At 35.6% G+C, this 24529-nt stretch overlaps 1 protein-coding gene across 1 annotated transcript in view; it reads right to left on the reverse strand.

Moving 5' to 3' along the window:
- Nucleotides 1-380: 380 nt before the first annotated feature.
- The window catches only part of LOC150094915 (uncharacterized), a 112253-nt gene continuing 88104 nt past the window's right edge, over nucleotides 381-24529 (reverse strand). Inside the window, exon 9 of the mRNA XM_090411280.1 lies at nucleotides 381-731. Within this exon, the coding sequence (XP_090267406.1) occupies nucleotides 611-731 (121 nt within the window). The 3' untranslated portion in view covers nucleotides 381-610. The remainder of the gene's footprint in view (nucleotides 732-24529) is intronic.

Raw genomic sequence — 24529 nt, forward strand, 5'->3', positions numbered from 1 at the left:
TTACTAGTTTCATGCATTTTGATTAAATGCAAATAGAAAAATAATTAACAGATTTCTAAAATAACCATTATATTATTGAATATATTATTCAATAATATATTCAATATTGAAATATCAGATGCATGGCTCATTGATGCAGTGTCATCTGCAACTTCTCTCATAGCTGAAATCATTAATATTTGGGTGTTTGACACATGCTGACCAAAGCTGGTTTAAGATGAGACCATGGTTTTTAGTACGCTGGGCTGAACATCATATCATTTTGCTAGCTTCTTTAAATCTGCAAACTTTAAAAAATTTTTCTATATTATGGAAGATTTATACGTTGTGAAAGTACTCATTTTCTTGTCATGTTAAGTAAAAAGAAAAGAAGACACAAATACATTAATTTTTATTTATTTTTTAAATATGAACATTGTATATACATATGTTTAATGAAATATTCTCATATGACTATTCAGAGCGACTAGATAAGGAACAATTTGCAAAAATATAAATATATATAAATACATGAAAGACATTACTTTGAAGTATACACAATGAACAACACACTGCACTTATATTCTATTTGTAATTGTTTTTTTTTTTTTAATTTCAAATAGCTTTCCATTTAAGCAGGACTAGTGGAAACTAGTTCCAGCCTTTCAATTTCTTTCAGAAGATTAGATTTTTCATTTTGAAGTTTTTCTAATGTTGTTTTGGCAATTTCATGTTCTTCTTGAAATAGTTTTCTAAAATATATATAAAAAAAAAAAAATACATTTAAGGCCAAAATGAAATGCAACATTTTTATGATCCTGACATAAAATATATATAAGAGTAATAAAGATATGAAAAGAAAACTTACCTAAGTAAATAAAATAATACTTCTCTTACCTTACTCATGAGCTGAGTTACAACACTTGCCATATTCTAATGTAGGCACTGCACTTTTTTTTTAGATGTATTTTTATTGTTGCTGCATGGATTAAAAATTATTATACAGTATCTCCATGGAGTCAGAAGACTCACTGGAGGAGATCCACACCAACCTTTATACTCACAATATCTATCATACTTCTCATTCACTGTCAGAGCACTCAATTAATTCTGCCAATCCATTCCACCAACTCGCAGCTCCTCAAGCAAAAAACTAATTCACATACTCTTACACAACTTCCAGTTCTCTTTCTCTATATTTGTCATGTATCAAAAAATTTCCTTTGTGTCAATCTTGCAGAACACTTAACTTCTTATTATATTACTATTACGTGACACTTGCAGGGCACATTACTCTAATTCGCTAAATAAATCTCATCCTCTCCTCTCCAACTTAAAAGTTTCTATTGTGTCAACTAATTTTGCAACCTACACACCTTCAATCTATCCTCACAGGGAACATTCCACAGACCTGTGACTAGCTTGGTCATTCTCTCAATCCTCTCTACCACTTCTTTATCAAGAAACCCAGGTGACTAAATCTGTGTAAAGTAGTTAAGATCTGGCCAAATTCTAGCCTTATAAAGAGAAAACAACTTTCCTAGCATGTTCTTCATTCAAGTAAACTATTTTACCAACTTTTGTAATATGTCTTCTGAACTTCAACTTTATTCACCATTATTCACCGCCTTAGCCTCATCATTTCCAATGATGAGGCTAATACCACCAATGTGATACATAGTATGTAACCTTTTCAACACATAGTGCATAATCTTACGTTTTTTAACATTAAATTGACAATCAATCCTTTGCCCACAGTGAGAAATTATTTAAATGATTCTGCAGGATATCGACATCACTTTTATCAACTATTACCCTTTCCAGTTTTGCACCATCAGCAAATAACTGAATACCCTCTCCTCCCCAAATCTTTCCTTATATCATTAATACACAAAGAGTAGTGGAATATTCTTTTTTTTTTTTTTTTTTTTTTGGAATGCACAGAACCAAAATTAACATTTGATGAATATAAAACAAAAACAGTGGCAATATAGCTAAATTCAAGTAGATGGCATTATTCATAAGCAAATGGTAAACTATTTTTTCTGAATTCTATACTTTGACAGTCCAGTTTTTTGTTGATTTATTATTGCTGGAATGTTCATAACTGGTAATTAATTTACGGAATTAACAACGCATATAAAGTAAATTAATTAAAGATAACTTTAATGAATCACTTCTATATTTCGACAATGTCACATTGTCATCTTCAGGAACATAAAGATATGGTATGTGCACTACAGGAACTAACAAAGCAAATGAGGAAGAAATTAAGACACTAATTTTGTTCCTAAAGTCCTAATGGTGCCCTCTTGCGGGCTAATTTGGTAGTCTTGGCCGTTGGGCTGAAGTTCTCATAATGAAAGTCTCCCAAATTTGGGGCAGTTTCATGCACCCAAATTTGTTGAGGTTAGGAACGTTTTTTAGAGCTGCTGAAGATTCTTTGAATAATCTTTCGTATTTAAACTTGCTGCGATGGATTATTTTTGTCTTCTTCCAACGAATTTTATGGTGGGTATCTAAGGCATGGTCTGCCAGCCCAGAGCGGCTGTACTGGTGAAAACGGATGTAGTCTTGGTGTTCTGAAATCCTGATATTTGTTGTTCTGCCTGTTTGGCCAAAGTAGGACAATTTGCAGCTGCAAGGGACCTGGTATACATCAGGTAGGTCTAGGGGAAGTGGTTGGTCTTTGGTAGAGCGGATAAGGGATGCCAACTTTTTATATGGTCTGTAACAGGAAGTAAGGTCATATTTCTTGAGGATATTAGTTATTTTTTCAGAGGTGCCCTGGATGTAGGGGATAGTGATGGACTTGGTGTAGTCTTTATTGTTGAGGGGGGTTGTGGTTTTCAGGTTTTAGTATTTTTTGGATTTTTTGGGGGTTATAGCCATTGGCTAAGAAAGTGTTGAGGATGTGGTTTAGTTCCATAGTCAGGGCCTTGTCATCTGAGCAGATTAATTTTGCCCTGTTATATAGTGTTTTTATCACCCCATATTGTTGTGAGGGGGGGTGGTGGGATTGCTGGTGAATGTATCTGCCAGTGTGGGTGGGTTTTCTGTAAACAGAGAAAACCAAAGATCCATCAAGCTGGCGGGTGATTAAAGTGTCTAGGAAGGGGAGGGTGTTGTTTTCCTCTTTTTCTAAGGTGAACTGGACTCTGGGATGTTGGTTGTTTAAGTGTGTTAGGAAGGAGTGGAGTGAGTCTGAGCCATGTGGCCAAATAGCAAACACATCATCCACATAACGAAGCCAAATAGTGGGTTTTTGGCCACATGGCTCAGACTCACTCCACTCCTTCCTAACACACTTAAACAACCAACATCCCAGAGTCCAGTTCACCTTAGAAAAAGAGGAAAACAACACCCTCCCCTTCCTAGACACTTTAATCACCCGCCAGCTTGATGGATCTTTGGTTTTCTCTGTTTACAGAAAACCCACCCACACTGGCAGATACGTTCACCAGCAATCCCCCCCCCCCCTCACAACAATATGGGGTGATAAAAACACTATATAACAGGGCAAAATTAATCTGCTCAGATGACAAGGCCCTGACTATGGAACTAAACCACATCCTCAACACTTTCTTAGCCAATGGCTATAACCCCAAAAAAATCCAAAAAATACTAAAACCTGAAAACCACAACCCCCCTCCCCCCCTCAACAATAAAGACTACACCAAGTCCATCACTATCCCCTACATCCAGGGCACCTCTGAAAAAATAACTAATAGCCTCAAGAAATATGACCTTACTTCCTGTTACAGACCATATAAAAAGTTGGCATACCTGATGTATACCAGGTCCCTTGCAAATTGTCCTACTTTGGCCAAACAGGCAGAACAACAAATATCAGGATTTCAGAACACCAAGACTACATCCGTTTTCACCAGTACAGCCGCTCTGGGCTGGCAGACCATGCCTTAGATACCCACCATAAAATTCGTTGGAAGAAGACAAAAATAATCCATCGCAGCAAGTTTAAATACGAAAGATTATTCAAAGAATCTTCAGCAGCTCTAAAAAACGTTCCTAACCTCAACAAATTTGGGTGCATGAAACTGCCCCAAATTTGGGAGACTTTCATTATGAGAACTTCAGCCCAACGGCCAAGACTACCAAATTAGCCCGCAAGAGGGCACCATTAGGACTTTAGGAACAAAATTAGTGTCTTAATTTCTTCCTCATTTGCTTTGTTAGTTCCTGTAGTGCACATACCATATCTTTATGTTCCTGAAGATGACAATGTGACATTGTCGAAATATAGAAGTGATTCATTAAAGTTATCTTTAATTAATTTACTTTATATGCGTTGTTAATTCCGTAAATTAATTACCAGTTATGTCTAACCACTGGAATGTTCATAGTTGATAAAATATTTAAGTAAGGAAGAGAGAATAAAAAAGAGTTAAGTTTAGTTTAAAAGTTTGATAAATCTAAACATTAGCTAGTAACCAAAGGAAAAATACAGAAGGGTTGTTTTGTCACATGAGAGGATTTGATCATAATGAATTACAAGAAAGGAAATGAGGAGGCTGGGCTGATATACAAGCAACTTGTGTGAAATGAAGGGGAAAAAATAATACAATCATAATAAGTCTGTAATTGTGTACTAGCAAACTCAGATGAAGTTATTAAAGGTGAGCCAAGAATTGGATTATTTAAGTACAGTGGTATCTCGCTAATCAGAACTAATAAAAACCGTGCTTGTTCGGATTAGCGAATTTTCCTCCAAGAGACAATAGCTAGTGTTTAAGACAAAAATAAGATTCTAAATGGTACATCAATTAAATTCTGTAAATAAATGAAGTAACTGATAGAAAAAAGCTACTGTACTGTAATGTAAAACTTAAAAAATAATACAGTACACAAGTTTATTTTAGTAAAAAATTTAGTTTGTATGTACCTGTATTGTTGAGGATTCTTATTTAATAAAATTGCATAGGTCAGTACATAAATTAATTTGCGTAAAAAAATAGCTTTCTTATACACAACACACAAAAAAAAGAAGTTTCTAATAATACAAAAAAAAAAAAAAAAAAAAAAAGCTCGAATGCTGCTTAAATCTGCATTAGCAATAAAATTTTGTGGAATGGTGTCATTCTACTTAGCCCATTCTATACACACATTAAAACTGTCAACTGCCTCTTCATGTTTTACTTTTTTTTTTCTTTGAGTTCTTTACTGTCATCATCGTCTTCTAATTCATTCTGTAGTGTCCTATTTATAATTTCAGCATCTGATTTGATTTTGAATTCACTTTCGGTTCTACCTGTAATCCATTCCATAACATCTGGATTTAGATTTTTAACCAAATTATGCACGTTTTGAATTTCCTCTTTTTTGTGTATCACCGTAGTTATACTATATTGTAATAATAATAGTTACAATTATTCATCATCATCATCAAATTCCTGCCATGTACCCTCAAGGGGTGTACAGGATATGACAGTACTACATGAAAAAATTACATCATTACTAACTTCCTATCTACAATTTTCCTCCAAATCAGTCTGTTACTTGTCAAGACTCCAACATTATCAGATCTTATATTTCTATTGTCTAAGGCACTTTGTACCGTATCAATCCACCTATATCTTGGTCTTCCTCTGGGTCGTTTTCCTGCCAACCTGGCAGAGAACACTTGTTTTGCTAATCTTTCCTCTCCCATTCTATTTAAGTGACCATACCATCTGAGATTAGCTCTGCTAACGCATTCCTGGATGCTGACAATGTCAAGTTCTTTCCTAATATCCTCGTTTTTAATATGATATTGCCATTGATGCCATCTGTTCACGCCTCTAATCTTTTTCAGGACTCTCATATCTGTGGTCTCTAGTCTTTGGTCAAGTGTTTTACTTCTGACCCAGCTCTCAGATCCATAAGTTAAAATTGGTTTGAACACAGTCTTGTATACAGCTAATTTAGTGTTCCGACTAATTTCTTTCTTATTCCATATGAATTTATTCAATTGACTTCCCACGATACCAGCTTTGCTGATTCTGTTGTCTATTTCTATATTTAGTTTACCATCTTCAGTAAAAATTGTGCCTAAGTAGCTGAAATGTTTTACTTGTTCCACAGGTTCTCCATTCACAACACAATTGACATTTTCAATGATTCTGCCTATTTTCATTGTCTTTGTCTTTTTATTGCTGACCGTCATACCATATCTATTACAACAGCTATTCAACTTAGTCAGAGAATCTTGCAGACTTGTAGCGGATTTATTTAGAAGTATAACATCATCCGCATAAAGCAAAGAGCTGACATTAACATCTCCAATTTTGATATCAGGTTTAATACCACATTCCTTCATAACGTGATCCATATAGATAATGAACATCCTTGTCTCACACCAGATTTAACATTAAACCATCTTCCTGTACTACCTTCAATTCTAACTGCTGACTCACAACTCAAATAAAGACTAAGTATTGCTTGATATAATGCCCCATTGACACCATATAACTGCAGCGTATTGAATAGCTTCTCTCTTGGCACCTTGTCATATGCCTTTTCCAAATCGACAAAACTTAAATACAGATCTTTGTTATATTCCCATGCTTTCTCGACTATTTGTCGTAAAGTGAAGATCTGATCCTGACAGCCTCTATTTGGCCTGAATCCAGCTTGTTCTTCACCAAGCTTTTCTTCCACAATTCTTCTCAACCATTTCTCAAGTATACTTGCATAGATCTTGCCAGGAACACTCAGTAGGGAAATACCTCTGTAATTCTCACATTCAGTTTTATTTCCCTTTTTATATATGGGTACTATGAGAGCTCTACTCCAATCATCGGGAATTCGTCCCTCTGTCCAGGCTTTCTGAACTATGCAGTGCAGCCACTGTAAGACTTTTATACCACCATATTTCAGCATTTCTGGTCAAATATCATCTACTCCTGCTGCCTTTCCACATTTCAAGCCTTTGATGGCTTTTTCTACTTCAAGTATGGATATGTATTCCTGACTGCATGCCTGGTCAGTGTTTTTTATCACTATGCTGTCATCACTGCTTGTTTCATTTAGCAGTTTTTCAAAGTAATTACTCCATACTTCAAGGATATCTTTTTCTCCGGTTTTCATTTCACCTTTATCATCTCTAATTCCTTTTACAGCACTCTTTCCTCCATTCCTAAGCTTCTTCAACAACCTCCAGAATATTTTGCCACCTTCTTGATATTTATTTTCTATATTCTTGCCAAAGTCCTCCCATGACTTTTGTTTAGCTAGTTTTACACACTGTTTAGCTTTCTTACATTTGTCTCTGTATTCTGTAAGAGTAAAAGCTGACTTATTTGCCAGGAACTTTTGATATGCTTTCTTCTTTTCCTTCACTGCCTCTTTAACTTCCTGTGTCCACCAGGGAGTTCTGATTTTTTTATCTTTGCACACAACCTCACCACATGCCTTTCTGGCAGAATCAATCAATGTTTCCTTCAGAGTTTGCCACTGAATCTCCAAGGTTTGATTCATGTTCTCAAACTCTTTCATTTTCTTTTCAATAATATTTCTGTATTTTAGTCTACAGTTTACATCTGAGAGCTGCTCAACTTTTATTCGCTTTAAAACTTTCTTACATGTTATTCTTTTCAATATGAAATTCAATTTTATCCTGCTCAAGACTAAATAGTGATCACTTCCAATTTCAAATCCTCTGTACACTCTGGTGTCCTGCACCAGGGAGAAAACATCACTATCAACAATAACATAGTCAATGAGACTTTTCTTATTCCTAGCCTCTTCTCTCCATGTGAATTTGTGCACATTTTTATGTTGGAACATGGTGTTAGTAATAACCAGTCCATGTCCTGAGCAGAAATCCAACAGATATTTGCCATTATTATTAGCTTTGCTCTTTTCTCCAAATTTTCCCAAAATATTTTTGTATGTCTCACAATCATTTCCTACTCTACTATTTAGATCCCCAACAAGGACCAACTTTTCCTTTTTCATTGTGTCAGTTGCTTTTTCTAAAGCCTCAAAAAATTCCTCCACTTCTACCTTAGTAGAACCTTCTGTGGGACCATAGGCACAAATAAGTCTCATTGTCCAGTTCCCCATTCTCATATTTGCCCAGATTACTCTACTTGAGACTGACTGCCATTCAAGAAGATTAGCCTCGTATTTTGTGTTGAATACTATGGCTACTCCTTCTTTTCCTTGATTGTTATTGCCTGAATATAACATTTTGTATTTATTGCTCAGAAAGATCTCACCAGTTTTGGTCTTTTTTGTTTCAGTCACCCCTATTATGTCGATCTGGTACTTATCTAATTCCTCAGCTAGCTCCATTTCTTTGCCATTCAGGCTTCTTACATTGATAGTACCGATCTTTAACTCTGGTGATGTTGAGTTGGGGTTTGTTTTCAGATTTGTTCCAGTAGCTGACTTTTCGCTGTTCGCCCTGGTTCCCTGGCGAAAACAACGGGGGCCTTGTTTAACCGGGCGACGCCCCAGCCGGCATGAAATTTTATTTTAACTAAATAATTATATTAATAATATTACACGTAATAAAACTTTTTTTTCTTTTAAACCGCAGTTAGGATTAGCGAGATACCACTGTATATTTATTAGCATAATATTTAAAGATATGCGCTGTGTGATAAATGTAAACTATTAGTGCTTACTAAATAGTTTAAGGAAATTACAACGTACAATAGAATATACATCATCATCATACGTATCAAGGATTTAGGCCTAGCATGGCCTGTTCCGGCTTTAGAAGTCATCGTTGAATCGTTTAAGAGGACGTCCTGGTTTTCTTTTTCCTAATGGCTTGTACTTTAAGGCTTGTTTTGGTAATCTTTCTGTTTTCATTCTTTGACGTGTTCCATCCATTTATGTTTATATTTTTTAATTTTTTCAATTACTGGTTCTTGGTTTAATTCTTTCATAATATCTTCGTTTCTTTTGTGATCAAATAGGGTATACTTTGCAGTTTTTCTCATAAACTTCATTTCTGCTGTTGTTAATCGTTGTTTGTCTTTTTGTTTTATTGTCCAGATTTCGCTTCCATACAATAAGACCGGTAGGGCTAATGTATTGTATACTTTTAGCCTGGTTTGTTTTTGAACTAGGTTTGGTTTAAATATAGAGTTAATTACTCCTGTTATTTTTAAATATTTTGCAATTTTTATGTTTATATTGTTTTCATTTTCATAAGTGATTCATACATCCTAGGTAGTTAAATGAATTCACCTGTTCTAAGATCTTGTTATCTAATACTATTTTAGTTCTTGCTGGATCTTGTCCTTTACAGGCCATAGTTTTTGATTTTTCCGTTGATATTATCATACTATAATCTTTGGATATCTCATTTAGATTTAAAATAGCTTTCTGTAAGTTATCTTCAGAATTTGTAATTATTATTTGGTCGTCTGCAAAGAGGAGAGTGTTTAAGTTAACTGTAGGTGAAAGTTTAATTCCTTGATGTAAATTTTTACTCCATTTTATTATTATTTCATTTAAGTAGATATTAAAAAGAGTTGCTGAGAGGGGAGACATCCCTATCAGACCCCTATACACTTCCAATATTTCGGCAATGTCACATTGCCATTTTCACAGGAACTTAGAAAGAAGACAGGCGCATGCAAGCACAATAAGGACGAGGCAGGAAGCTATTCTTTCTCCTAAAAGTCCTGGGGGTGCCCTTTAGCGGGCAATGTAGGTATTCTTGGCCGTTTGGGCTGAAGTTCTTCTGATGTAGGTTTCCCAAATTTGGGGCAGTCTCATGCAAAAATTTGTTGAGGTTTGGATTGTTTCTTAGGGCTGAGGCTGATTCTGTGAATAGCCTTTCATATTTGAATTTACTACAATGTATTATCATGGCTTTCTTTCACCATATTCTATGGAGAGTATCCAGAGCGGCTATATTGATGAAACCCAAACCTCAACAAATTTGGTTGCATGAGACTGCCCCAAATTTGGGAAACCTACATCAGAAGACCTTCAGCCCAAACGGCCAAGAACATCTACATTGCCTGCTGGGGGCACCATCAGGACTTTTAGGTGAAAGAAATTCATTTTGGTGAAAGAATAGCTTCCTGCTTCGTCCTCATTTACTGTGTATTGTGCTTGTGTGCACGTGTCTTGTTTCTAAGTTCCTGTGAAAATGGCTGACGTTGCCGAAATATTGGAAGTGTATTAAAATTTATTTTATATTCTATTGTACGTTGTAATTTCCTTAAGCTATTTAGTAAGCATGTATAACCAACGTCTAAGCCTTTCCATGTAAATTATTAGTGGAATGAATTAGTGGTAGATGGTGATAACATAATGGCACTAAAATCTTCACAGTTTGAAGTTTGTCAACTCCACTATCATTTTGGATAATAAATAGCTTTAAGAGGATAAATCAGGTGCAAAACATGAATACAGGGGGTCTTCGACATGTGCCGTTTCGACTTTACGGCAGTAATCACATAGATAATTTAAAAAATAAATTTTGACTTGAAGCAGCGTGACGTAAAATTCAAATGTTGCGGGCGAACTTGTTTGGGAGAGGTGGCGTCGCTTGGGTCCCAGCATACACTCTTTGAGTACCACGTGCTTTGTTTACATCCGCTCTCTCACTTTTGTGTTTTTTTGCGACTTTATCCTTCAATATGGCTCCCAAACGTAAGGCAGACTTCCGATGGCAGTGTGTCGAAGAAAAGGAAAGCCATTACATTAGAAGTGAAATTAGACATTAAAAGGGAGAAACAGCAATGAACATCAGCTGCAAGTTGAACTTGAGTCATACCACAGTCAGGACTATTATCAAGGATAAAGTTCGCATCCTTGAACATGTTAAAGGATTGGCACCCATGAAATCGACTGTGATTACGAAAAAACGTAGTAGGCTCATGATTGAGATGGAAAGGCTTCTTGTTCTTTGGCTGGAAGACCAACATCATTGCCGTATCCCAATTAGCCTCATGTTAATTCAAGAAGAGGCGAAAAGATTGTTTTATGTTTTTTTTTTAGTGCAGTTTCATTTTTGTCATTTTTCTGTACTATACGGTAATTATGTTCTCCCTTTCATTTTCCTATGACCTAGTTCTGTTTCTTGATATACGTATAACTTTAGGGTGCTTTAAGTTAGGTAATCAATTTAGGCTATGGTAATTCCGACTTACATCAAAAATCGCCTTACGTCGGTCTGTAGGAACGGATCTCTGACGTAAATCGAAGACCCCCTGTATAAGGAACTAATACTAATGAAGAAAATATTAATAAAGCAGTTGACATTATTATATGGATGAAGTAGTAACATCACAATTATAAAGATTTAATGGATGTTGAAACATCAAGCAGAACCGATCATAAGAATGCTTCAAGTTTGCTTGGTATGAAAGTACTAGGTCTGAAAAGTGTTAAGAAAACGAAAGGAATTCGAAGGGTGTTCATGCTACTAGAAACTAAAGATTTAAAATTACATTTTAAATCTGGAATAGATGGTGGTAGTTTTAAGGCAGTGATATGTTCCTCAGTATTGACAGGTCCAATGAGCTGGACAAAACCATAATCATATTCGATTTATATATAAAAAAAAAGTTAACACATTTCAGAGTGTGTTATACTCTGAAATAATTAGGTTATAGCATGACATATCTGTCATACTATAACCTAAATTTATTCACTGTTGCTGTTCTCATGACAACTTGGGTAATGAATTCCAATCACTACACTATTCTTTTCATGCAAAAAAACTTACTTCTTACACCTCCTTCCCCTTTTCACTACATTCTTATGTAATTTCCAGGGATGATCTCTCTCATTCATATTACTTACACCTTTTTGAAAAATCCTTGTGATAAAACTTGCATGTTTTGATCAACCCTTTTATTTACCTGATTCTGTAATTTGCAAACATACTGTAAAGAATTCTGAAATTGCCTTAGTTACCTGTCACTAGCTTTAAGATTTTCATTTTACCATGACCCCCTCTGGTAACTACAGTCAGAGTATGCAACCTTTCATTTCTGAATTGTAAGATTCTGAATTTCATTTTATTTTTTTTTAAAACTATTATTGCCACACGAGAGAGACAGAAGGGACTATAGCAAATAAATGTCGTGTGTGAGCAGTTATCAGAAACAGAATAATCTGTTGATATTCTTCTTAAAAAGTTGGAGGTTATAGTGTTTTGAAAATACTTTATGAAAGAGACTCTTCCACAGAAATGAGGTGGACGGAATGAAAAATGATGGGAAGTAAGGTTCAGTGAATATCAGCTTGACTGTAAAAGGATGTTGAACAGCTATTGCTCAAGTTCCTGTAGATCAGACAAAAATGGATACTAGTTCTGCTCAACAGCTACCATGGAAATATCTAATAGACTGAGAATGTGGCTGAAGAGTCCAAGAGATGTCATTAACTAACCCAACCAGCCATGATGTGTATAGACATCAAAGTTACCATGGATGTGAAGTGCATATTAAAATTGTAATACCATTGATGTTACCTTGAAATATATGATGGATACGAAGTGTATGAGAAGTGATGTATTTTATCCATATTGACGTCTATGTAGTTAATCAACTGAACTGTCCTGTTCTGAACAGCAGCAAGAAATTTTAGAGAGGTCTTAGGTACACCAACCCAAAGTTGGCTGAATTTGGGATTTATACAAAGTAATTGGTTAGAAGAGTAGGTGGGAGATTATCTTTACCACCCAGTGTGAGACCACTGCCCCACTAACTGGATATTTTATTTTCTTATTTCACATTGAAACAGTGCTACATACAATGGTCCCATATGTGGGACCAGAAGAGGCCTAGGCTCCAACAATACCCTGTGCTATCCAACTTCAAACTTGGGAATTTGAGAAATCATTCTCTGGCAAATTCTCAATGCCATCAGCTTGCCCTGTAAGGCATGCAAAGATTATTTTGAAATCAGCTCAAGAGAGTCCAAAGCTTAGTAAGTCCATATAACTCTACTGACACTATAACATCTTTAAAAGATGCAGTTGCAGAGGTAAATTTTGGTATTATGTGGTGTTCTTCCTGAAGTAGCCATACCAAGTTCTGGTTTTCAGCATAGTAGGCAGCTTTCTCATGATGAAGGGTAGTGAGTGGTCACCCGGCACCCACAAATTGTATATCATAATGACTAACTCATCTCTCTCTCTCTCTCTCTTTACTATGAGGTCAGGCTTCCTCAATCCAACGTTAGTCCTGCCAAAATTGGAACAGACATCAAGGATTATCTCCCATTTGTCAGATCGTATGACTATGGGGAGACAAACGAAAGAGGTTTTGAATTGATCAATTTTGCCTCACCAAATGAACTTATTATTACTAACATTCTATTTCCCCATAAACCCTCCAGAAGATGGACATGGACTTCTCCTGATGGTAAAACACACAACCAAATTGACTTTATCCTTGTAAGCACAAGATTTAAAAACTCCATCAACCTCACAAGAACAAGATCATTTCCTGGAGCCGACATTGGCAGTGACCATAAGATGGTCATCGCAACTATGAATATGAAAATAAGGGAAAGATTACCTACAAAATCAACTCGTAAAAGATATAATATAGAAAAATTAAAAGATCCCCAAATAAATACACTATATAAATACAAATTAAAACAAATTTTTGACACAAGCTTCAAGAAATATAATAGTATCAAATCTAAAACCAAATACTTCTCACAAAAGATAACTGAGACAGCTGAAGAAATCCTTGGATACAAAAAGAAAATAAATAAACCATGGATAACCAAAAATATTTGAAATCTCATATTAATAGCAGTGATAACAGAGAACAGTATAAAAATATTACTAAGATTATTAAAAAAGAAATCAAACATGCTAGAAACTTATGGATATTGGATGAATGCAAAAATATAGAAGAGGACTTAAATAAAAATAATTCTAAAAGTGCTTTTCAAATTATCAATAAGTTAACCAACCTTTTACCGCAATTAATTGGAGCATTGAAGATGGAACTCCTATCACGGATAACCAGAAAATAGTTGATAGATGGAAATGTTACGCAACCAAACTTTTTCAAAAAGATCCTCAACTGACTGATGATATTTTGGACGGAATTTTGCCCGAAGGTTCGGAGGAAGAAGATTACCTGATATTAAAAGAAGTTATTGCAGCAGTCAGCTCCTCAAAAATAGGAAAATCACTGGGAAGTGATGGTGTCACAGTGGAACTGATATGCGAAAGAGGTAATATCACCATAGACACCTTGCTAAATTTATTCCAGGACGTATGGAACACAGAGACTTGGCCTTCTGATTGTCAGACTTCTGTCCTTGTACCTATTCCTAAAAGGGAAACAGCAATAAATGTAGCAACTATAGAACAATAAGCCTTATTAGTCATCCAAGCAAAATCCTGTTAAAAATACTATTGTCAAGAATCGAAAAGAAAATAGAAAGCAGACTATCAGATGAACAAGCAGGTTTCTGGAAGTCCAGAAGTACAATTGACCATATTTTTACAATACACATACTAGGCGAAAAATACATAGAACATAACAAAATAATCTATCACAACTTTTTAGACCTTCAAAAAGCTTTTGACTCAATATGGCACGAGGCATTATGGAAAATTTTAGACCATTATAGTATTGACAACAAAATCATCAGGATTATTAAATCTCTTTATTCCTCATCTGATATGAGAATTGAAATTAAAAATTACAGCAGTGATCCGTTCCAGGCAGGACATGGGGGTGGGGTAAGACAGGAATGCATGTCCCTTCTTCTGTTTAATTGTTTTCTGGAATATGTCATACATGAAGCTCTTTATGAGCGATATTGATCTTCTGGCAGAAAGTGAAGAATTACAAGAGATACCAGCCGTGTTTTCGGAACATTAAAAAAAATGGATTATACATAAAACCTACAAAAACAATGATAACCTCAAAATCAGACATTGAATTAAAGATGTAAATTGAGAATGTAAAGAAGTTCACTTATCTAGGAAGCATGTTGAGTCAAGATGGCCGTTCAAAAACCGACATTAAATACAGAGTTGCTAAGGCAACCATGGCCCTAAAGAAGTTAAAACCATCATGGGGAGATAACAGAATAGCAATCACAACCAGACTAAGACTAATTGACACCTTGGTGAATTCTGTCCTCTTGTATGGTTGTGAGGCCTGGACTTTATTGAAGGAAGATGAGAGGAGACTCCTGTCTTTCGAAATGAAAAGTTACAGAAGACTCGAGAGAATTTCCTATACCTGATTGATTCAATAGATGGAAGAAAAAGGGAAAATATTCTGACAGTCATCAGAAGAAGACAGATGAAATGGTTCGGACATGTGGAGAAGGCTAACGGCATTCCAAAGCAAGCACTAGAAGGGATCACTCCGAACGGTTAGGGGCCGACCTCAATTAAAATGGACTGATAACATCAAAAAATGGACAAATTCCTTCCTTTCTTAAGTGATATCAAGATCAGAGACTGAGACGACTGGAGGGGGCTAGTAAAGAGTATCACCTACCAGCCATGAATGACCCAAAGGTTCATTTAGGACTACAGGAGAAGAAGAATATATTAAACTTTGTATTATATCGTGAAAATAACTGATTGTAAAACTACAATTACAGGTATCCCTCGGTTAACGTGGTTAATTAATCCCTCTATGTTATCACATTAATCAAATCTAATCATCATCAAATTCTTGCCATGTACCCTCAAGGGGCGTACAGGATATGATAGTACTACACGAAAAATTCACATCATTACTAACTTCCTATCTACAATTTTCCTCCAAATCAGTCTGTTACTTGTCAAGACTCCAACATTATCAGATCTTATATTTCTATCGTCTGAGGCACTTTGTACCGTATCAATCCAACTATATCTTGGTCTTCCTCTGGGTCATTTTCCTGCCAACCTGGCAGAGGACACTTGTTTTGCTAATCTTTCCTGGCCCATTCTGTTTAAGTGACCATACCACCTGAGATTGGCTCTGCTAATGCATTCCTGAATGCTGACAATGTCAAGTTCTTTCCTAATATCCTCGGTTTTAATATAATATTGCCATTGATGCCATCTGTTCACGCCTCTAATCTTTCTCAGGATTCTCATATCTGCGGTCTCTAGTCTTTGGACAAGTGTTTTACTTCTGACCCAGCTCTCAAATCCATAAGTTAAAACTGGTTTGAACACTGTCTTGTATACAGCTTATTTAGTGTTCCTACTAATTTCTCTCTTATTCCATATGAATTTATTTAATTGACTGCGTACCACACCAGCTTTGTTGATTCTGTTGTCTATATCCATATTTAATTTACCATCTTCACTAAAAATCCTGCCTAAGTAGCTGAAATGTTTTACTTGTTCTACAGGTTCCCCGTTCACAACACAGTTGACATTTTCAACAATTCTGCCAATTTTCATTGTCTTTGTCTTTTTAATGCTGATCTTCATACCATTTCTATTACAACAGTTATTCAATTTAGTCAGGGAATCTTGCAAACTTGTAGCAGATTTATTTAGAAGTATAACATCGTCCGCATAAAGCAAAGAGCTGACATTAACATCTCCAATTCTGATATCATGTTTAATACCACTTTCCTTCATAATGTGATCCATATAGATAATGAATAACAGAGGGGATAATGTACATCCTTGTCTCACACCAGATTTAACATTAAACCATCTTCCTGTACTTCCTTCAATTCTAACTGCTGACTTACAACTCAAATAAAAACAAAGTATTGCTTGGTATAATGCCCCATTGACACCATATAACTGTAACGTATTGAATAGCTTCTCTCTTGGCACCTTGTCATATGCGTTTTCCAGATTGACAAAATTTAAATACAGATCTTTGTTATATTCCCATGCTTTCTCAACTATTTGTCGTAAAGTGAAGATCTGATCCTGACAGCCTCTATTTGGTCTGAATCCAGCTTGTTCCTCACCAAGCTTTTCTTCCATAATTCTTCTCAACATTTTCTCAAGTATACTTGCATAGATCTTGCCAGGAACACTCAGTAGGGAGATACCTCTGTAATTCTCACATTCAGTTTTACTTCCCTTTTTATATATGGGTACTATGAGAGCTCTACATCATCGGGAATTCGTCCCTCTGTCCAGGCTTTCTGAACTATGCAGTGCAACCACTGTAAGACTTATACCACCTTCTTTCAGAATTTCTGTCCGAATATCATCTACTCCTCCTGTTTTACACATTTCAAGCCTTTGATGGGTTTTTCTACTTCAAGTATGGATATGTATTCCTGACTGTATGCCTGTGGAGTGTTTTTTTTACCACTGTGCTATCAATGCTTGTTTCATTTAGCAATTTTTCGAAGTAATTACTCCATACTTCAAGGATATCTTTTTCTCCTGTTTTCACGTCACCTTTACCATCTCTAACTCCTTTTAACAGCACTCTTTCCTCCATTTCTAAGCTTCTTCAACAACCTCCAGAATATCTTACCACCTTGATATTTATTTTCTATGTTCTTGCCAAAGTCCTCCCATGACTTTTGTTTAGCTAGTTTTACACAGTGTTTCGCTTTCTTACATTTGTCTCTGTATTCTCTAAGAGCAAAAGCTGACTTATTTGCCAGGAACTTTTGAAATGCTTTTTTCTTTTCCTTCACTGCCTCTTTAACTTCTTGTGTCCACCATGGAGTTCTGATTTTTCTCTCCTTGCAGATAACCTCACCACATGCGTCTCTGGCTGAATCAATCAGGGTTTTCTTCAAATCTTGCCACTGAATCTCCAAAGTTTGGTTCCTGTTCTCAAACTCTTTCATTTTTTCTTCAATAATCTTTGTGTATTTTAGTCTACAGTTCACAGCTGAGAGCTGCTCAACTTTTATTTGCTTTAAAACTTTCCTACATGTCATTCTTTTCAATATGAAATTCAATTTTATCCTGCTCAAGACTAAATAGTGATTACCTCCAATTTCAAATCCTCTGTACACTCTGGTGTCCTGCACCAGGGAGAAAACATCACTATCAACAATAACATAGTCAATGAGACTTTTCTTATTCCTTGCCTCTTCTCTCCATGTGAATTTGTGCACATTTTTATGTTGGAGCATGGTGTTAGTAATAACCAGTCCATGTCGTGAGCAGAAATTCAACAGGTATTTGCCATTATTATTAGTTTTGCTCTTTTCTCCAAATTTTCCCAAAATATTTTTGTATGTCTGACAATCATTTCCTACTCTGCTATTTAGATTCCCAACAAGGACCAACTTTTCCTTTTTAATTGTGTCAGTTGCTTTTTCTAAAGCCTCAAAAAATTCCTCCACTTCTACCTTAGTAGAACCTTCTGTGGTTCTACTAAGGTTCTTCTCATTGTCCAATTCCCCATTCTGATATTTGCCCACATCACTCTACTTGAGACTGCCTGCCATTCAAGAAGATTAGCCTCGTATTTTGTGTGGAATACTATGGCTACTCCTTCTTTTTCTTGATTGCCATTTCTGGAATATAACATTTTGTATTTATTGCTCAGAAAGATCTCACCAGTTTTTGTCTTTTTTGTTCCAGTCACCCTATTATGTCGATCTGGTACTTATCTAATTCTTCAACTAGCTCCATTTCTTTGCCATTCAGGGTTCTTATGTTGATAGTACTGAAGTTTAACTCTTGTGATGTTGAGTTGTGGTGTGTTTTCAGATTTATTCCAGTAGCTCACTTTTCACTGTTCACCCTGGCAAAAACAAGAGGGCCTTGTTTAACTGGGCGACTCCCCAGCTTGCATGAAATTTTGTCATGTTGTACCATCATTTTCGATATTGGTTTAAGCCAATAGGAATACAATTTGGGCGGCTAAATCCCAAATTGCCAGCCCATCCTCGTTCGTTCAGTATCCAGGTAGATACCCAACAGGGTGCACCACGAGAAGGTGAGGATTGGACATTAGGTCAGAAGCCCTGGTTGGTTCTCCACATTCCTTTACAGGCTATGTGGAGGTCTCCTGTCAGTTATACAGATTTGACCCTTAAGCATCCCCTAATGCAAAGTAAATGTTTAATAAATACTTGTACCTACATTATTTACTGCAATTTTTTTATCAAAAGAAATTATCAAGAGTCGTTTGAACAGTTTGTTTTTTCCTTATTGGCATATATTCTACGATAACAAGCAAAATGACTCTCCACACCTTGCAAACAAGCAATAAAACATAAAGAAAAAACACAAAGAAAAAACACTGTAAATATAATTCATGATGATACAAATTAAGTGGATATTGAATCCAACATTATTTCATAGCTGAATATAGAAACTACAAGAGTTTTGTGCTGAATATATAGAAACTAAAAATTTCGGCAAATTCAAGCATAAGCAACCTTATGGACAACTCGTACTAAAAGTTGGAGTAAGCTCCAGATCACTTTCCTTAGTATTTTCCATAATGTAAAGCACATCTCCTAGAGGAGATGTATGATAAATAAGCCTTTGGCTCTCTATTTCAGTAATACATGATGGCTTATTTATTTTCGGTTACAATCTAGAAATTATTGAACAAAGAATAAAAAACAACAACAACAACAACTAAACCATACTATTAAACCAAACTGACAGCAAAAAACAGTGCGGAACATCACTTGGAATATAACATATGAATGCACAGCTACTCATGACCTCCAAGCTATACACTAAACTGTGTAAGAATATTTATAATAAACATTTTGCATGTATCTGTCAGATCAGCTGCGAGCTCCACAGGGTTAATCAAATCCTGCATTAAGCAACGGATGCCTGTTTATGTAACCAAAAGGATTAGACAGGATTATATCAGTATGCTGAAGGTGAACAATAATCTCTAAGGTCACTGAAATATAGGAGTTTTGCTGCTAAGACCTAAAGTAAGCGTAGGTGACGTCAGGATGCTTCTGGAAAATCAGTGCAGTTTGGATGGTAAGACGAGGGATGTCGAATGATATAAAAGGCCATGACTGGTGGGCAAAAGAGGCCTTTTTTCGAATTTCTCTGGAGTCTTGGGAGGAGGAGAAGAGTAGGGCGTCCCTCAAGAAGTTTGCTTGTAGGTAAACCACAGTGCAAGGGAGGAGTCAGGAGAGGCTACATTCAAAAGAACGTTCTGAGATGTTCTTCAATGAAAGTACTGACCCAAGTGTATGCTCATATGCTGAAATGGAGCAGTTCCTAACATCGATGAAGAACTATAGTACCGTTCCAAGGGAGAGAATTTGCAAGATGACAACTGTCGAATAGCACCCGATCGTAGCCGTCTCACAAAAATGAGGAAGGAACTAGCAGAACTCACCCATACCCCTCAAAAACCCTAGGACTTTACAAGATACTGAGAGCTAGTAAGTAGATGGAGTACCTTTCCAAGGGAAGAGAACTTGCAAGATGACAACTGTCGAATAGTACCCGATCGCAGCCGTCTCATAAGAATGAGGAAGGAACTAGCAGAACTCACCCATACCTCTCGAAAACCCTAGGACTTTACAAGATACTGAGAGCTAGTAAGTAGATTGCTCTAATGTTACTGTCCAAGATTGTGTTTGTGTAGATAATCAATGCTAGTCCTGTTTAATCAGTTGTAGTATATAGCAAAGAGGTTAGAGAGCCGAGCGTTAGCCTGCAAGTGCATAAATGAATGGTATATGTTTGTAAATTGATTGTGTTAACTAATGCATAGAAAGTATTAAATATAATTTGTCTCAATTTTTATAAAATTGAATGCAAGGCTTTACAGGCTAAGGACCTTTCACATGATAAACAAGTTGAGTGTGAGATTTATTTGTGTAATGTCTAAAGCGATTAGCCTTACTTCATAAATTGTGATTTAAGCATGTGATATGCCCATTGCTGTTTGTAAAATATTTGTCTTAGCTAAAATAAACATGTTTTGTTTTGTAAGTAGCTTGCCTGATCTTTGTTAACCAGTGGGCACTGTCTCACAAAAGCTAATCGGACCTGTGTGACCAAGATAAAGTGACTGCCACAAGTGTACAATTCAGAGTTGTTTGAGATTAATGAACAAACGGTTCTTATATGTGCTTAGCAGAAAAATTCTCATGTTTGTAAAGAATAAAAAATTTACATATTCCTTGATGGCACAGTTGTCAACTAATATAAATTTTTCAAGGACTATTAAACATGAGCAATAGCAATCTAAATTGAGGACTTGCCCTTAACTAGAGGTTTTTTTTTTTTATTTTATGATACTAGCACCAATAAAATAGAATATGCAGAAATTTGTAAAAGGATGAAACATGAAATTAGGTATAATACTAGGAAAATTAAAGAAACAATAGTAATATGAAGGTCCTAAGACAAACATTATCAGTTGGAACAAAGGAAATAGCTGCTTTAAGATAAAAAAAAAAGGGTGAACTTATAAAAAACAGATGCAATAATCAAAAGAATTCAGTAATTTTATACTGAACTCTCTGAAGACAAAGACGAGACATCCAAGAATCATCTATCTATGGATAACTCGAGTGAGGAAGAACACAATGCCCCTAAGATCTTACAAGGTGAAGTGAAAATGGCACTGGGGGAAATGAAGAATGGAAAAGCCCTGGAGAAGATGGAATTATGGTAGACTTCTTAAAACTGGGAGGAAGTCCTGTCATCAAACAGCTGACTAAACTCTTTAACCACCCAACTGGCAAAGATGTATACGTCCAGGTTACCATGGATGCAAGTGCATATTAAAATTGTAATACCATTGATATTACATTGAAATACTGTATATGATGGATACGAAGTGTAGAGGAGCAATGTAGTTAATAAATACCAAAAAATTGGAACAATTCACTTCTAATATTAATTTTTAAAAGGAGCAATAAGGAGGAAATTAAAGACTATAGGCCTATAAGCCTACTCCTCACCATATATAAAGTCTTCACAAAAATTATAAATAATGGAATAAAATCTAAACTAGAGGGAATGCAATCCTGTGAACAAGCTGGATTTAGAAAGTGAAAAGTTCCCAATACAAAAAGGCATCTGGCAAGGTGACACCATATCTCCCAAATTATTTACAGCTAGAGGAAGTCTCTTTAGAAGCCTTGATTGGGAAACAAAAGCAATAAATATAAATGGAGAAAGGCTGCATCATCTAAAATTTGCAGATGATATTGTCCTAATAGCAGATGATCTGGAAGAAAGGCTAAATCAGCTAAATGAAGCCTCCAGAGTTATTGGATTAAAAATAAATAGAGAAAAAACAAAAATAATGATGAATAAATACATAAACCATAGAACTGTCAAAGTTGAAAACCATGAAATAGAACAAGTTACTTAATATGTGTATATTTGGGGCAATTGTTATCCTTTGAGGATTGCCAAAGAAAAGAGATTGAACGAAGAATTCACCTTAGATGGATGGCTTATGGGAAAATGAGAGACATATTCAGAATTGACATCCCTGTGAATCTAAAAAGGAAAACTTTTGACCAGTGCATAATTCCTGTCCTAACATACAAATGAGAAACATTGACTTTAACAGAAGCCTTAAACAAAAAGCTGAGAACAACACAACATTGCATGGAGAGAGGTCTGTTAAAAATAACATTAAGAGATAGGAAGACACCTGGATAAGATCTCAAACTGGTGTCATGGATATTGTAAAATATATTAAACAAGCTAAGTGGAGATGGGCTGGTCATATTGCCAGATTGATGGAGCAAGAAAGAGGAAGACCAAGAAGAAGGTGGAGGGATGAACTGGAACAAATTGCAGGAATGAGATGCATGGGAGAGGCAGAAAACCGAGTGGTCTGGAAAATCATGGGGGAGACCTTTGTCCAGCAGTGGACAGAACCAAAAGGTTAAAGAAGAAGCACATATAAGGATTTACCTTACGAAGTTGAGGGGGGGGGGGTAAGTTAAGTGGATTACAAGCAGACTAAGGTCAAGTTATGGTATCAGAATACTTTAGGCAAAGATAGCAGTTAGCCTCGTGGCTTTGCGCTTTGCAACCATATGCCTGGTGAAGGAGTGTCCCAGGTTCAATTCCCGTTGAAGATGTGAGGAACTTGAGGATCTTCCTCAGGCATAGCCAAGTTAGCCGGTCTTGGGCATGGACAGTAGGATTTTTTCCGAGTTTATCTGGCGTTTTTCATCCCGCAAGCAGGCAAACCGGCTCCATGAACATACGCTTCTACAGCCAAAAATATACCACCCCCTAGCGGCAGACTAGGCGACAGGTCGATTGGGAGTGGTACTAACAAGAAGTCGCATCTAAGTAACACGCGAACCCTGCATAGGAAGCAGGAATAATGCATAGTGAAAGAAGAAGGCAAAGATAGAGGTTACCGTCTACAAAGGAATTTAACATAAACTCAAGTAGACACCGATATCAATGTAAGGAGGAAGGGATTCATTAAAGATAAGAGTAACTAGAAAACAAGGACTATTACAAATGGTGCAAGTCGACAATAGAAATTAAATAAATAATCAATAAAATAATTTACACAAATGCTTCTGTTCTTTTTTATAAAAATGCCTGCATTTGGGCATAAAGAGGCTTTCTGCCTGGATTGAACACATGATGCAGGATGACTCTCAACTAACTGGGAAGGCAGAACCTCCACCAAAACCTTACTGATATGAGCTATATCTTCTGTAGCTAACGTTCATAGAAGGCAAGACAATATTCCTCTTCAACAGTCCATTATGCCTTTGCACATTCATTACAAAGTTTAGTACTAAGCATTAATAGCGAAGGGATGTTTTGTATGACAGTGAACACCAAGACAGATGTAGTGCTTTGAAAAAGTTCTATATTTTGTTCAGGTTATGTAAAAAAATACAAGAAAAAAAAATTTATATTACAGTTGACCCTTGAAGAATGTGGGTTTGAACTGCATGGGTCCACTTATATGCAGATTTTTTTTTGAATAAATACATTGGAAAATGTTTTGGAGATTTGCGACAGTTTGAAAAAAACTCGTAGACGAACCACGTATCCTAGAAATATCGAAAAAATTAACAGACATTTACATATGTTATGATTGCATTAAATATATGTAGATACTAGTCTATTTTATAATTTACTACCATAAAATATACACAAAAATCTATTATAAAAAGTTAAAATTGTTATCAAAACATACGCACACAAACACAAGATCATAACATAGTACCATTTGCAATCAGGTGAAATGTAAACAACGTAAAGATGCAGCATTAAATCATAACTGCACATAAAATTAACTATTTTTAATTAATAATTAGCATAAAAAATATAAAAAATTAAATCATTATTAGTGTATAGACTAGGATACCATGAAGCAATCGCATTGCTGCTTCTTCATGCATGAATCATTATGCCTGTAAATAAATATGAATTTATTTTTCACATTACCTTTTCATTTTTGATGTCTGGTGTTAGTAATATGTATAACATTTACAGTGTTTTGTATCATAAGAAAATATTGATCTAGGTACTGACAGACCAACAATTCATCTTGTAAACAAATGACACCACCAATAAATACAGTACAGTACTGTAAATGTATTTTCTCTTCCTTATGATTTTTTTAATAACATTTTTTTTCCTCTAACTTAATTTATTGTAAGAATACGGTATATATAATACATATAACATACAAAATATGTGTTAATCAATTGTTATCGATAA

This window comes from Typopeltis vanoorti, chromosome 21 (genome assembly GCF_054136105.1).
Source record: "Typopeltis vanoorti isolate ZY-2024b chromosome 21, IOZ_Tvanoo_1.0, whole genome shotgun sequence".
Taxonomy (NCBI): Eukaryota; Metazoa; Arthropoda; class Arachnida; order Uropygi; family Thelyphonidae; genus Typopeltis; species Typopeltis vanoorti.